We start from the raw sequence: 16,566 nt of genomic DNA on the forward strand, positions 1-16,566 counted from the left end.
ACAGTGATACAGGCAAAAAGCTCTTTCTTCATCTATTTGAGAAACTAAACAGGAGTAAAAGCCATAACCGAGTTGATTAAATTTAAGACGATTAAATATGTTAGCGGTGAAGTTTCGGTCTTGATCACTTGGTCTCGATATAGTCGATATAATCGTTTTTCGACCGTATCAAAGAAAATGGACTTGCAATTTTTATTTGAAAAGAAGACGTGCATCAATTTATAGCGGTACATACGATCAAGTAAAAAGAAAAAAAGTAAATTCGCGTATCAATTTCAGCGGCCTCGACTTTACTTGTAGCGATATAGTTCGAATACTTTAAGAGGAAATCCATAGTTTGCAAAAGAACCATCAACGGTATATCGAATCTCCTGATACACGAGCCAGAAACGAGCGATTCGTGCGACCACTTTGCGCGCGAAATCTTTCAAATTTCCGCTCGTCAATGGGTCGCGATCCATCGGATGCTCTACAAGTGGAGGAACCCGATGCGGGGAACAAGCTGGGAACAACCGAAGAGAGAAAGAAGATGGCCAGCGCCGGGTTGCGCCGCAACGACACGCTGCGCAACCCTCTCTGCATCAGAAATGCTATGAACTGTTGAAGTGGTTACCACTTCTAAGAAAACTCTACATCCGGTCTTTTTAGTTTTCTCAAGCACCGATGTCATCGACAGCGTGTAAACAAAAGACTGCGACGAAGACAGACCATAAACAGTAGACAGGCGACGTTGGCTTCGGGGTTTTCAGTTATTGGGTAACACAGCTAGCGTGCGGATCTGGACTAGCTCAAATTGTATTCTTACTTATAATTACACTTCTATTTAAATATATTTTCTGCCTTACAATTTATCCACGAGTTTTCTCTGTTTACACATCGAATAACCTCAACATGAACAAACATTATTACGACCGTATTTTACGCTCGGCTGGACTAGCGTTCCCCTAACTAAGCTCATTCCACGACAAAGCTTATGCACTTTCGAGGATTTCTGGGTTAAACTGGCTGCCCTCCCATTCGCCGTGCTCTCCTGCCACGCTACTTCTTCTTTTTCATTTCCTTGCCAACGCTCGAGAACGCTTCGTTGCACGAAAGCGCCACTTTTCCTTGTTTTTGCTTTTCCACCTCTTTCCTTCTTCGCCTTTCTTTCTCGATATACATTTAGTCGTATCTCCGTACGAAGGTAACGTTCTAACAACTCTCGGCTTCTTCGTTTTTGACGAATCACCTTCGTCACACGGACGAAGTTGTGTCTCTTTTCTCGTGGCACGATCGGTCCATTGCTCTGGTTCATTGGAAATTTATTCGAAGAACGTCTTTGTGACGAAGAACGACAGATTTCTAATCGATTTTATGACATAAACCAGCCAGATATAAACAGATTCTACGCTCCTTTTTCCTGTTTCTGGTCCCTTCTCATCTCATTTGAGAGTAGGAGGGAGTCGAATGCTCCAAGAGGCGACGGTTCCCTCTATTTGTAAGGGAAACTATTCGGAAGACATTGTACAAGTCGCACTGATTATTTTCTTTTATCTTTCCTGGAGAATACTTGCTCGCATAATTACGTAACAAGCGTACCATGCCAGGGGAATTAAGCGACTCGACGAGAGGCAGATCATTCGACGATTCAAACTCGTGCAACAGAATTTGAAACTTTGCTAATTGTTCTCGAAAGAATGCTTCGGTAGAATCGTTCCTTTCGTAGTCAGACACAAACTACTCGATCTTAGCGAATAATTAAAGCAACCGACCAAGACTTTGTTCGATTACAACGATTTTTAAAAACACCTCTGAGCATTTCGTCTGAAAACTTCCGAAACACGAACATAGATTAAAAACATACGACTAGGAAATTACGCAGAAATTGTTTCTACGCTAAACATCGATCAAAGCGGATGGCTCGATTCGTTGATTTAATTTATCGAAAGGATCAAAGGAGCGCAGACGAGGCAGCTAACAACCGCTTGGAGGAACGCCATATCGAGGAAGATTAAAGCTTAGTTGAAATCGGTTAATCCTTAGTTTCCAGTGTAGTCATATACGTCGTTCTTTACATCCAACGTACCTCGTATTCCATCATATCGAAACTTCCACCGGTAGTCTCCTCCATCTCCCTTTATAATCACGTCGTCATTAACCGCGTTCCTTTCCAAATGAATCATTCAAACTCATTAATCATCTACTACGCTACCATTTCATACGAAATATCGTTCGTTCTACACCGATTATTAAAGGATCAAAGGTACAGTTACTGACCAAAATTTGGTCGCAATCCCGGGCGATGGATCGTGAAAACTGAATGGCGCTCGATCGAGAAAACGAGAGCCGGCTCTCTGATGCGCAAAGGTGGCTGCCGGCGTTATATTGGCCTTTAAACGATCTCGAGGTAAAGCTCGCGCCGCTTGCGGCCTCGATTGAAATCCCTGGCACTGGTTCAAAGTCAAGCTCAACTGCCGCCGCGATACTGGCAACTGACGCTTTATATCGCGAGGAAAAAGCGTTATGTCGGTAGCGGCGAGTTTTTGTAGCGGTCAACCTGTTTAAGAAACTTCGATCGATTTTGCCTCTTCGTTTTTTCTTTTCTTTTTTTTTTTTTAAGTGGGTATTGCCTTTGTGGAAGTTTCTTGATAAACACCAATGTTTCTACCCTTTTTTTTTGTAAAGGTAGCGATACTAAATTTTAGAGATATTTCACAAACTATTTGTCGACGTTTATTGAACTGGAAACTATTTTTAGAAAGTTCCTCCTTTTGTGTTTGATGTTTTCAGTAACGGCTATCCTGTGAGTAGGATTCGACACTTTCATCTTGAACAGAAATCAACGGTGCAGGCTGCTCGCGCTTGTTGCTATCTATCGACAGTCACGCGGATGATTCAGTGCAATATAGATCGACGCGTTCATCGTGCTGGCCCGATCACTTTTGGGTTCGTGTGCCAGCGGCTGTCAACCAAATCGAGTTTTTTTGTACTCCGAAATGACCGGCACGTATAAAACCGATAAAAGGTGACGGGAAAAGGAATAAACGCAACTCGTCAAAAATGAAAAAAAAGGGAGGGAAAAACACGCTTCAAAAATGGAAGAGAAATAATTTTTTTCAATTTCACGGGAAACATTTTTTTAAAACCGAGTCGATGGTTGTTCACCGATTCCGATCTAATTTCTCGCCACTTAAATATCGTTTACAACCTTCTTGCTCCACTCCCGACTCAAGGCTTGTACGTAATAAACGTAATTAAAGACGCGTTCCGTTGCTAGAACATACAGTGGCTACGGAAAATATTCGCCGCAGGTTTTATATTTCATTTTCATGGTATCAAATTTTCGCAGTCATACGAGAAAGTACCATTAACTGATGCAAAATTTAATGTACTTGGAGCTAATTTAATTACTACGTAAATGCTGTACAATGAATACAACGGTGTGCCGATACTTCCTTCGACCATTGTGTTTTCAACATTCGGTCGTCACTATTTTGTGTCTTTTAGATTAACATTAACCATCGATGATATGTCCTGAAACCATCCGGAACGCGGTTCACCCGTCTCATCACGGTCCAGTTTCGAATGACAGCAATTACTCGGCGACCGTAGTTGTTGGTAGCTCGGAAGCAGGACGAGTCACGTGCCATCTTAATGTTACAAACTCTCTACGGAATCTACGCTTGTCTCGCTTTAAATACGTGCTTCGTCAGTCGTCTACAGTCTACAATACCGACGTGCCGTTGACATTCACAACGAATCTCCATTTGACCAGCTGAAACGTTCCAGCTGAATATAAACGTGATCTCTTGGCCGTAAATGTCAGCCAATTACTCAGTTCATTTATACGAACCGGTCGATAACCTACATAATTATCATCTTGCCAAGGAACTCGGTTTCAGTTCGTCAAATTCAGATTGTATAGAATTTAGCAACATCTTCGTTCATCCTTTTGGAAAGCAGACGTCGTTATCCAGCGTGACTCTTCGTAAATCCTTCGGAATTTGATTCGAATTTCAGCGAAAGGGGTGTGTTAAAGGGAATTCTAAAGCGCTGTCGTCCGAGATCCTATCTGCAACGAAGATGAGGCGCATTTTCGAGGAAGGACATTAGCATTAACCCGTTGCTCTTCACCATCTACATACTTCTTTTTTTACGCACGCTCGATAATCAACAGCGTGGCTCTAAATTTTTTCCGGCGAGTAATAACCCTCCGAGAAAATTCTCAGCCTCGTAAACGATACTCGTTCGCTCTCGTTCGAGAGTCGTTACAGTGGCTGTAACGGGTGCGCGTTGCTGCAAGGTGAAATTCGAAAGTGCTGCAGCCCAGGGTTGGTTAAGAAGAAACGAGGAGGAAGAAAAGACGAGAAGAAAGAGTAAATTGAGAAGAGCCAGGGGGAAGTTGGTCAGAAACGAACATGGTGAACTTTTGGGAACTGAGGCTGGTTTGGGAAATACTAATTTAGATGCAAACTGCGAACTATAAAAAATGTTAGAAACCATGGCCTGGTGGTCATCCGTGAAAATACTTTTCGCGAAGCTTCGATAAAACGCACTTCAGCTATATGTGTTTTAATAAAGACTCTCGCGAATACATCAACCTGGTTACAGGCGGATCTTCGTTTTTCTTTTTTCCTTTTTCCGATAGAGGAATTCCTTAGAGCAGCGTAGCTGTTCAAATTGACCTTTTGGATGAAAGTACAGCGGCTACACTGAATATTGGTACACTATCGCGTATGGTGTAGTATTTACGCGCTAACGAATTCGGACCAAGTAAAAATGTAAAATCTGATAGAAAGAAAAATATTTCATTGGAAAGTACGAGTGTACGTCCAATACTGATTGTAGTCATCGTATCTCGGACTTTGCACTTTCGCGTACTTCAAAAAAGAAATATAAGAGAAGAGCAAAAGGACGATCGATTGCTCGTGTTTCCGCAAGAATGTTCCTCGATCTCTTTAAATATCGTCCGAAATTAAGTCGTGGCGTAAGATAAAAAAAGAAAGTCAGGGAAGAGGGACAGGAAAGGGGGCAATAGTCGTTGGAGTTTACGCGGAGTTTCTTAAAACAATCGACCAGTCGATCTAGAATTTAATTAACCACCGCATGGAATGGGGCGAAGGGAGAAAAAGTAACCGAGTGGCTGGAGAACATAACAAGAGAGAGAGAGAGAGAGAGAATGCTAGAACGGAGAGGGGGAACGCAGGAGTGGCGGATAGAGTCAAGGAGAAAGGAGAGGAAGGTCGAATCGACGCGCAATTCCAACAACGGCCCGACGTTTAGCGTCGAGGAGGGGAGTTGCTCGTTTTAATCAACTTTGCGAAAATATTCCCGACGTTTGCCGGCACAGTCATTAGACCGAACTTGATTTCCCACAAGGTCGCTTTTATATTTCTTCGCGGTTTTTAGCCTTAACGTTGTTGTGGCATATTTTTCTCCCCCGCCCTTCTTTTCTTTTTTTTTTTTTACGAATGAAACATCTGCTGACAGCTGGTCGTCGTCGGAGGAATCCGAACATGTCGTCTAGTAGACCAGATGGGAGCAACTTACTCATTCCCTTTGCCGCCTGTCGTTCGACGCTTCTTTAAAATGTGCGAATCGATTCGTTGACGTGGGTAAAGGGAGTTTCCGTAGTTCAGAAGCGGAGACTAGAGGGGAAAGTTGATTGGTGGAGAGATCAAGGGGAAAGATTGGAACTCTGAAAGGATGAAGTTTTGCTTCACTCAAACGCGATGGAACGTCCTTATTGTCTTGAGAAAGTTGAAGATGTATTACGGAATGTGATTAGTATTGATATTTGCAGTATCCCAGTGGGAACTATACGTATAGTTCCTCCACTTTCTAATTTGATAACAAACTTGAAAGGCGTAAACAATTGCTTTGACATTGTAATAGAATAAATAGTGTAATCTATAGATTACTAACGTAGTTATTACTGTATTATTATTATTATTATTATGAGTAATATAGTAACTTCTATGCTTCTATGCTATCTGTATTCTATGCTTTTGTTTAGCCGAGGATAACGTTTAGTATAGCCGATAACGATTATTTTTAACTCTGGATGTACCTAGATTGATAAAGTACAGGATATTTCAGGGTTGTACATACTCGTATTACATTAAAGGTATCTACACATTTGAAAATATCAGCTATAAGAGAATCATGTTCTCGAAATAAAGCGATCTGTTCTAGCGAAAATGTTGTAGCTTAAAAATAAATTTTTCGAGAAAATTAACATTCATCTGTGTGGTGAATAGTGTCGAGGATCATAATATAGAATAACGAGAACGAGAGATTGCTGTTGCAACGTCAAATATATTTGGAATAAATTAAATAAATTAAACAATATAAATACTGTCGAGAGACGCTCGTATTCGTAAAAATAGAGTATGATCGCTCGCGGATAACTCGATAACTCGTATACTCCGTTAGTCACTGTTAATAGTTCGTATAATAATTCGTATGATAACTCGGATAATAACTGATTGGTTCGCGATCGCGTCCGTTTATTTATACTAGTCGGGGGAAAGTCGGAAAATTTGTATTCGTCTTTGATCGACGGTTGCGCGTAGCGGCAACATTGTTTTGCTCGGAGTCTGTTTATCGTTATGTTTCAAGGCGGTGTCCGTGTCCCGAGGCTAAACGACAACATGAGTCGTTCTCAAAAACATGTGTCGCTACGTCTGCAATCTTACCTGTAATTTGAAATGACCAATAGTACTGAAATGTCTAAATCTATGTCTAAATAAAATGTCTAAATAAAGGAAGATTCGATAAGATGTACAATAGACGATGATAGACTTTATCTAGGATCTAGAAAGAATCAATTTGTAGCAAATTCTATGTTGGACGCGATTAAAGAGGATGAAGGAAGGTGGCGAGAAATGAATTATTCTCTGGCGCGAAAGTTTCGCGTTAATCGATAAACGTTATCACTACCTTCTTACTTGATGTTTTTCGTCGCGAAGAATACATTTCCTGGATGATGTACCACGATCTGACACTATTTCCTTCGGATCTCGAGCACGAGTTAACTCGACGATTTATCGGCGCGGTAATTAAAAATAATTTCACAGACCACGAGAAGCGACTCACGGCGACACGCGACGTCCAAATCGTCGGCGCGTCGTGGCGCCGACGCCTGACGACGCACGATCGCACCGCTGTAATTCGGTTAGCAAATTAATTATTAAATTCATTTCCTAATTAGCTAATTACAGAGTACGCGCAACCGTGCTGCCTCCACTTTTTTCCCTTTTACCGGAAGAGCTCACCTCCCTCGTCTTTCCGTTCTGTCAATAATGGACTCGCGTTTCAACGTGTTCAATGTTTTTGATCTCGTCGTGTCTCACACGTATTGTATTCTAATATCTTGATAACGCGTTAATACATTCATAAGGAGTTCAATGTAAGTGGAAGTAAAGGCGATATCGTTTCATGTTTTTCGAATGGTGCTTGTAATTACGAAAATATCAAGATTGATAAAGAACATATTTACTTTTCCAGAACTGAATTCGTTTACCTTCTGAGAAATATTGTGTTTGTTAATCGTTAATAACAGAAACATGTTTTGCTACAGCTGGTTTTGTAAAGAGGACACGACGTATTAAAATTTGGGACCAATTTTACTGAAAAGAAGTACGTTTATCGTTTAATCGATTAGTAAGCTAAATAAAGGGCACGATGCTGCGTATATTCAACATCGAGTATGAAAAAGTTAATAAGTTACGAAGCACTTGGTAGATCCTGTATAATGATAAATTAATTTCATACTTACAAAATGAAGATGGCTTGTTTATACGACGGACCAAACTAAATTACATTATATTTCTAAAATATTTTTAGTAGACTGCGGATGTTTATTCAAATTCACGTTCACGTGAACATAATAAAAGAAACGAGAATTAAATAGAGATTTATTTCATTCTTTAAAAATATTATGAATACTTTACTTTAATATTATAACGAATATTCACTCTCTTTACTGGATGTTTTATACATTTTTGCATGTTACGCGTATCCAGTACATTTCTGCATAAATTCACGAACAATCGCAGCGTACTGATTAAAGGTCGCTATATATGGAACAACAAATTTTATACGAAGCAATCGTTTACCTTCTTCTTCGTTGTAGAATATAAAGATGCGTTATTTATTAAAGAATTTTTCTTCTGCGTTAAATCGATTCTTTGCTTATCGGCCTTTCTTTTGCAATTTAAACAATACCGTACACCTACAGATACGATAACTGATAAATGAAAAAATAACTGAACAAGGTAAAACTGTAATTGTTTTTATAATTCGCGGAAAATTTGAATTCCTTATATTCAAGATAACGAACGACGAAAGATCGATGACAAACAAGGCGACCATCTATGTTCTTCATATTCGGCGTATTTCGTCCTCGCGTTGTAATTTCCGACGAGTATAATGGAACAAAATTGCGGCACGTCTGCCTCTTCTTGCAACCTAATCTACGAAACCGTACATATGGCGAGCCATTTTTTTCAATTTGCCGTCCATCGTACCTCAAGAGCACGTAACGAATACGCGTGCCGAGTATTCTACAAGCGGACCAAGCGTAGGAATTCATTTGAACGAAAGAGTTTCATCGTGATTCCCTGGCTTCGTGGTATAATTAAATTCGTGGAAATTGACAAAGTCGTACGGTTTCTTTCGGTATCGGCTGGAGCATTCTAAATAGGGAACGAGCGAAGATACTTCGTTGCAGGCGTTAAATAGAATTTTCTGGCGTTCCGATCAAAGAACTGGAAGTCGACTCGGTCCCTCGGGACTGTACCAGTGAAACGTCGAATCTAATGAGACTGTTAGATCGGTGAAATGGGTGATACACGATTTCAAAGTCGAGGGAAAAACTGGCAGACCGATTGTTTCTCGCTGTTCGTTCTCGAAAATAACGTTCCAACGTCGTCTGTGCAGACTCAAACGCGTGCTCGTTGGCTGGCGAAGAACGCGGATAAAAAATTGATGAAACCGCGGAAAAGTAGATTCTCTTTTTACGTTTGATCGAAAGCCATAGGTGGAACGGCGAGCAATGATGGAACGACGAGGAGAACGGGAGGAAGGATCGATAATGGTTAATACGTTCCTGGCGGTGGTTCTCCAGCCCAGGCAAGGTATCGTGATTCGATACGATTTTTCCGGATTGATTTTATTGGAACAGATTAAAGGACAGACTACGCGTTCGTGAATTGCGTCCCATCGGTAGATCGTACGATACCGATGGAAAAGCTGGGATAGCGACTGACGTGTAACGAACCCCTTCGATTCGGTAGCAAACGGAGAACGTGGTTCAAAAGCGTACTCCATCACGCAAAATAATGTTTCCGCGTGTACCGTGAAGCAACGAGCTTTAATGAAACGTTAATCTGGAATGGAGAAACGTAAGCGAACCGGCATCGAATAAATTGTTAAAATATACCGGGCGAAATTTCGAGCTGCGTTCGGCCCAGTAAATTTCCAGATAACATTTCCATTTGTTTACTCCAATATCGATCAGCAACCTTTTAATACCGGACAAATTTCGCTACGATATTGTAAATCAATTTTGACGTTTTATAGCGCACTATAAAATTGTTTTGATCGCTCAATAACTAGGCTGCGGATTCTCATGTATCTATGAACAAATTTTAATCTCTGCAAGTTTATAGAACCATCGTAATACCACAAAATCTGTAAAATAATCGAAATGAAGTATTCGCCATTTAAAACGTGTAATAGATCTCTGTTTTAGATTCCATAAAAATATGACAATTATTTTGCAAACGTGCCAGGCGAATTTCATTTTTTCTTTTTTCTTTTCTTTTTCTTTATTTCTACAGAAAATACATAATTTATATAAGTATAGAAAAGATCCGAAGATTCTTGAAAGAGTAGAGGAACGGTCGTGCGGCGTGGGACATTTATCGACCTACCAACCTTCGTGGTAACATGTCCATTTATGGTTTCTTAAGGAAAAGGAAAATGACACCGATCGTCGGGGGGAACGTCTTTCTCCGTGAAGTTATCGGTTCTGATCGCGGGTGGAATCGACTGAAAAGGCCTCAATTTTTATTCTTAGAACGTAGAGGGCTGCGAACATCTTTATGTTTCTCCGGTATAATGGTCGAAGCTGTAAACGCGGATGAGCTTACAGTTTATTGTCGCCGCATAGTAACGTCCGTCTCTTCCTTCATAAAAATGGATCAGCCGAATTATTAAAATTCTTCTGCCGGCTTTGCAACGTTCGTTGTTTCTCTAAGAATTCGCACACTTTCGTCCCGTTACTGGAGTTACGTATAACGAATTATCATCGCCTTGCTTATTAACCATTCACCGTCTACCATTCCTTTAATTCCCGTTTATACTTCCAAGGTACTTTCGCCGTAATATCTGATTTTTCTAAGACCTTTCCTCTCAACCAGGATGATGTTCAATGGATAGGTACTGGATGTATATTAATTTGCATTTCCGCTCACGTTCCGCCACCTCGAAATCTTTCGTCATTTAATACTATCTTGATTCAATCCGAGAAAATTATTATTTTACCCTGCAGAATTTAAGGTCCTAAAAGTTGTAACGTATTTGAAGGATATACAGTGACTTTAATCTATGCAGTATTAATTTTTCCATGAAATTATACACGAATAATTGAATTCAATTTAATTAATACAGATAATATTTATAATTACTCACTCTCCTTTGACGCAAACGTAGATATACACTTATCTCGAAAAGGACGTAAAGACGAATAATTATTACTCCTTTCATTTTCTTTAATCCACTCGCGTTTCCCTTCCTTCCTCCCTTCCCTTAATCCTCTGTCGATTTTTCTTCTTTCCCAATCTCCTCCTTTCCCTCTGCGTACTTTTTCATCAATCTCACGCCCACCGAAATATATACGAAATATGTATCTATCCAATACCAATCAATGGGGATACAGAGATTTCACGTATCACAGAATCTACTTTCCACTGACTACATCTACGTAGAAAATGTATCTATTTATACGAAGAATCTTGTACGTATCCGTCAGATCATTCACGATGTTCGCTTATTAAATTAACCTTATACGTGTCCTTTGTCACCGAAATTCTTTACATTCAGCGCCCAACTCTCCCTTTACCGCAAATTGTCCCTTCGTCGGTTGAAAATCAAATTTCCATCGGTTGCGTTGGATTCCTTGAAAGGGATCGAACAAAGGAAGGATTCGAATCCCTTTGGAATCCGGTTGGAAAGAGGACGAGCGCGAGAGTGGCAATTTTCCGGGTACGGCACGTTGTCGTTCAGGAACTCGCGTTCGTAATTGGCTCGGACTAATAAGCGCCTTCAACCGACCGGCAATGTCTTCTCCGGGGTTCCCGCGTGCAGTCACGTGCACGTGCGTGGAAGACATGCAGACGGGGATGCGGCGCAAGTTTCGGCCCGGAACACGTGCCGCTCCCATCTACCTCGCAGCGGTGCTCAATCATCTCTTGGCCACGTAATTGCGCGAAATTCTTCGTGATAACGGGATCGTGGCCGAGACTATCGCTCTTGCGACTTCCTCGTGCCACGGTCGGGCGTATCCTCTCCCATCTGCCTTCCCGGCGCTATCTATTTTACAAGAAAGAGATCGCAATCGCCGTTGTATCGTAAACTCTGAATTTACCGAGAAATTTCGTTATCTTACGTTACACGGGCAACGCAAATCGGCCGTCGTTTCGAAACCGTTTCGGAGGATTCAAAGGTTATGAACGTACACCAAGATTATCGAGAAATCGCTATTTTAAGACATTTCGTAAGTGGAAATAATTCTGTTTGTACAAATAGGGGGAATGATCAACATTTACGTCTATCCTGTCAGTTGTTTCGTTTCATGGACCTTAAGAATGATAAATACGAAGCGCAAAAAAGATAGAGAGAAAGATTAGCCGGTATAATGCTAGCGTAAAATGAAATTGTTTGTAAGTTCAAAGATAAGTCTCCAACGACGACTTTTTACACGAACCTTTTTTATCGCTTTGACTTCTAGAATCGACCCTATCAATAGCACCCTCGCCCCCCTATATTTTGTGGCAGCCTTTAAATATATATATATTTGAATCGTGGAGAGATCGCTAAATAAAATTAGTCAGAGCATGAAAAATTGCCGAACGCAGAGAACTTGCTATATAGGGCAAATTAATCATGATATACAATTCTACCAGTTTTCAAATTATGTTGAATTCGGTGAAACGTAATGAGAAAATCCGCTTGGCACGAAATCAAATTAAACGTAAATAAAAATCGCATCAACCCCTTAAAACTTGGCTGACGAAATATTTACCGCCGTCGCGCCACTCTCTACCTGTTTCAAAATTTAATTCGAACCAACGCGACGGCACCAGTCGCCGAACCGTCTGCGCTTCTCATTTCCTGCATTTAAAAACGAAACAGATTCCGCGTTGCAATTTCAAAATGCCGATGCTTCGAACGCCCTACTGAAAATATTTCTCCCTAGAATTTTCCAATCTTAACGTCTCTATCGTACCTACATACGCTATAAAATACCCATCTATATACACCTACTATCTCTATATATGTACACACACAGGAGAATTTTCCATAATCTCTCCTCCATGGACAGAATATAAAGAGGACACTATTCTCGACAAAGGTCCCGCGATTTATTCGCCAGTTTTTCAGCCTACGGTAGAGTTGGTTCCTCTCGATCCGTCTCGTGGATGGTCGCTGGTTCCGCTGGCCGATATGTTTGTTCGCGTGTAATGTCGATCTTGCCGTAGGCTGGCCTCGTAGTTACCAACATCGAGCTCCTTCACGGGACAACTGATGCGTTTCCAATAGCGGTGGCGAGGCGCAGTGGCGGAGGCGGTTGCATAACAACGGTCCTCCGATGCTGGTCGGTGGGAGGCATCGAGCTGGTCTGAGATACCGTCGAAGAATCCGCCCCTGGATCGTGGAGATTGCGGTCCACGGCAGAAAAGAACCGATGGAAATTACCGACACGCCGGCCAACGGGAGAGGAAACATTCGTCGGAATCGCGGTAATGCTAATAACTCCGGGATCTTCCGATGCAGTGCAAGTATATAATTGAACGTCAGAGAGGATAGGGAAAAGACAGCGAATAAACCGAAGGGACGAACGAGAGAAGCGCGCGAGCCGCGTTACGTTTCCGTTTGCTCGCCGTCTCCTTTCAACCAGGCCACGTCTTTTGTATTTTCTCCCCGTTTAATGGTTTACGACCGCGAAACTGGTAAATGCTCGAGTAATATGGAACACGCGTTACGCGCTCCACCAATATTATCCTAATGAGCGATCGTGTGTACCAATGCAAACGTTTCTCGTAGTACTTTTTCTTTGCTTTCTTTCTCTCTTCTATCTCTCGTCCTTTCTTTTTTCTCCGATCTTCTTTATTACTATACCACCCGATCTTTACCCTTTTATTTTACTTTGCCCGCTGTTCTATAACCTTAATCGATGGCTACGCGTGCCGGCCAACGGATGAATTATCGCGGCGATCTTGCTCCGACGTGGTTTTACACGCGCGATAATAGCAGAGATGTTTAAACGATCGTTTCCGAGAAAATGAACGGCCATTCTCGTTCTCATTTCCCTTTCTGTTTATTCTTAATTTTCTTTTTCTGCTGTTCCGTAACTTGAAAGGAACGGCGATTGCTAGGTAACGTAATGCTATTTCTACTTTCGTTCTTACTGATATTGGTTCTTTAACGACGACTCCTCTTTAGATTATATTTTTCATTCGGTATCTGTTTCATGTCGAGTCTCTCGAACTTGTTGGATTCTTCAAAGGAAAGGAAACTAATTACAAGCTAAATGAATTGTCTCTTAGCCTCTTTTTCTGTCGTTAAAGATCACTATACGGTTGATAACCAGGCAGTCGGAATGAGTCGAGTATAATGGCGAGAAGTATGCTGAAAAGCATTATTTCTAAGAACGCTTGGAAAGATGGATCACAAATAAACTCAAATCAACTGTGCACCAAATCGGCCAGAAGTTTGTCTTGTACGAGCATGATAATTTGATTAATCCGAATGAAACTGACATGGATTAAACGTGTAGGTGTATTTCGCAATAGTCTGACGTATTAAAATCAGTATAAGTACAAATACAGAGATAATGTATGCCAGTTGTAATCGTCGCCTGCTCAATGTTACTATGCCGATCGAAGAAAAGATGATAATACTCTGTCATAGGGAGCACGTTCATACATTTATATCAATGAACGTTACCACAAAAAGTTAATCTTCCTATTTGCGTAACTCTGGCTGAAGAGTACAAGAAACGGCAATAACAATCTGTTCAGAGTTCATTTGCCTCTAGACATTGTAAACCAAAACAACGTTACTATTCAATGGCACAATAATAATGCCGCTACAAAACTATCCGTCCAGACGACGCAAAATAGTTTTGGTCAGCTACTACGAATATGTTCGATTATGTTAATCGAATTGCACAGGACAAGCGAGAAGACGGAAGTTGTTCGTCGAAAGGAGCATCATTCGCATCCTTTGAAAACCAGCTATTCTGCACGGTGACACGTGTTTATTCGGTTTTTGAAAACGCTATTCACGTTGTAGTGGGCGACACCTAGAGCTCTAGTTCGGTCGAACGGGCTCCTTCGTGCGCGTCGTTCCATTTAAAATCGTCGCAACAAAAGTATTTCGAGCGTGCACACCGCGACAAAACGTTTCGCCAGCGCAGCAGCGAATATTTTGCCTTGGAGGGACGGCCCAGGGAATCGATATATCGGGAGCAGATAGCGTAAATATTTTAGAACGCGGCGATGTTACAACGTCTGCGGCGGCGTTTATTATTTACACGCGATATTGCGTAATAATGGAGCCATTGACGTGCGCTTACGTAAGCGCCAGGTCCTGCTTCAACCGCACACTTCTCGCGAGATAGCTTTCACAGAAAATTCGATAGTGCAAACCGAGATCGTGACTGTGTGTGTGTGTGTGTGTGTGAATCATCCCGTTGCGTCATTTTTAACTTTTCGTCGTACCTCGCTCTCTCGTGCGATCAATTAGAAAAATTTCAATCTCGTTGAATCTGGTTCTTCGCAAAATACGTTCATAATTCAAAGACGTACATTTACGTATTTAACGCGTTATCTCCGAACGTTCGATCACAACGAACGGCCGAAAGAAAACGTAAGAAATTTTAGATAGAACTTGTTGAATCGAATCGAGTTCTCTTGCAATCGTAAAGAGAACTTCGGCACAAGAAGCTTTTCGACAGCGCAGAGAGAGAAAAATAGAGAGAGAGAGTTACGTGTACATATATTAGCGAAACTCGGAAACTGCATAGAACGATATGGCATTGATTCTTCGATTTAATTACCTTATAATTACCGAGGTTTTCAACGACACAGGGTAAGCTGACGTCTCTCCCCAATGGCACCGTGACGTTCGGTATTGGCTCGGCAAACATTGGTCGATCGGAGAGAGCTGCACAGATAGAAAATTCCATTAATCGCTAGTTTCTTCCTCGTGTTAATTATTTGATGTTTCGAGGAGACGATTTCACAGATCGACCCTCGACATGGGTAAATTTATCGTCCGATACAATCATCGAGAATATTCATCTTGCTTTTTATAATAACACGACGAAACGATATTTATTAGCTATTACGTTATTCGCTTTTAATATTCATCGACGTGGTTCGTTTTACATCGTAAATTATCGATACCTTGTCGAAATGAAAGGTTAGAGGATGTTTTTCGAAACAGTTACATACGATGTCGGTGGAGATAGAAACGCATGGTAGGTGAGAAACAAGTTTCCAAAGAAGACGAAAAGGAAGAGGAAGAGGAAGAGGAAGAGGAAGCGGGTCACCGCGAGTCATACCAGTCAAGAAATCCGTTGGGAAAGTTTCAGAATTGGTCAAGGGTGAAGCAAGAGGGCAGTTGGTTGATCGTTCGAGTGGAAGAGGAAACCGTCGATTCTATCTCGAAGCGTATACAGAAGAAAGCGAGTCTCCAACTGGAAATTGTATAATATCACGTCGTGATAAATTATTTCGCTTACCGATATCTTATGTATCGTAAAATCCGTCAAATATTTTCCAGCTGAACGTTTACTCTGCTGATGTAATCGTTACGCTATGTGACTGTCATGACATTCGCGACTATCATAAGCAACCTACGAATGTTCTTATAAAGTCATATCTTATATGACGTATTATATATGAGGTATTAGATTAGGCTGGATAAAACGATTGGTTGTCCAATATTTTTATAAATGATGTATATAATTAAGCCTAGTATTATAAATAAAAATGGAATCTAGATATAAATCACTGTTAACGAGCTACATGTACCATCCTCGGCTTAAGTTATTAAGATATCGTAAGAAATTATTTATGAAGTTTATGAACTAGTTTATGCTAGAAAATCATGTTTATGCGATACTTTGTTAATCAGTTACGTGACAACGGGTTTGCCCATACATATGGATTATACCAGCACGATAAATCCGCACAGGAAGACTTTTCGAGAGACTTTACAAAGTAGCAGCATCCTCTTAAACTCCGATTATGATTGATTTCGCAGCGTTTCGAGCGGCGTCAAAGAATAACG

General features: G+C 41.1%; 1 protein-coding gene across 3 annotated transcripts in view; it reads right to left on the bottom strand.

Moving 5' to 3' along the window:
- LOC117241051 (lachesin-like) overlaps positions 1-16,566 on the bottom strand; it is a 283,131-nt gene that overhangs the window by 73,446 nt on the left and 193,119 nt on the right. For all 3 annotated transcript variants that reach the window (XM_033507043.1, XM_033507047.1, XM_033507041.1), the window contains one exon: positions 15,329-15,435. In XM_033507043.1, the coding sequence (XP_033362934.1) occupies positions 15,329-15,435 (107 nt within the window). The remainder of the gene's footprint in view (positions 1-15,328; positions 15,436-16,566) is intronic.

Source organism: Bombus vosnesenskii, unplaced genomic scaffold (genome assembly GCF_011952255.1).
Source record: "Bombus vosnesenskii isolate JDL3184/JDL3185 unplaced genomic scaffold, Bvos_JDL3184-5_v1.1 scf7180000013264, whole genome shotgun sequence".
Classification (NCBI taxonomy): domain Eukaryota; kingdom Metazoa; phylum Arthropoda; class Insecta; order Hymenoptera; family Apidae; genus Bombus; species Bombus vosnesenskii.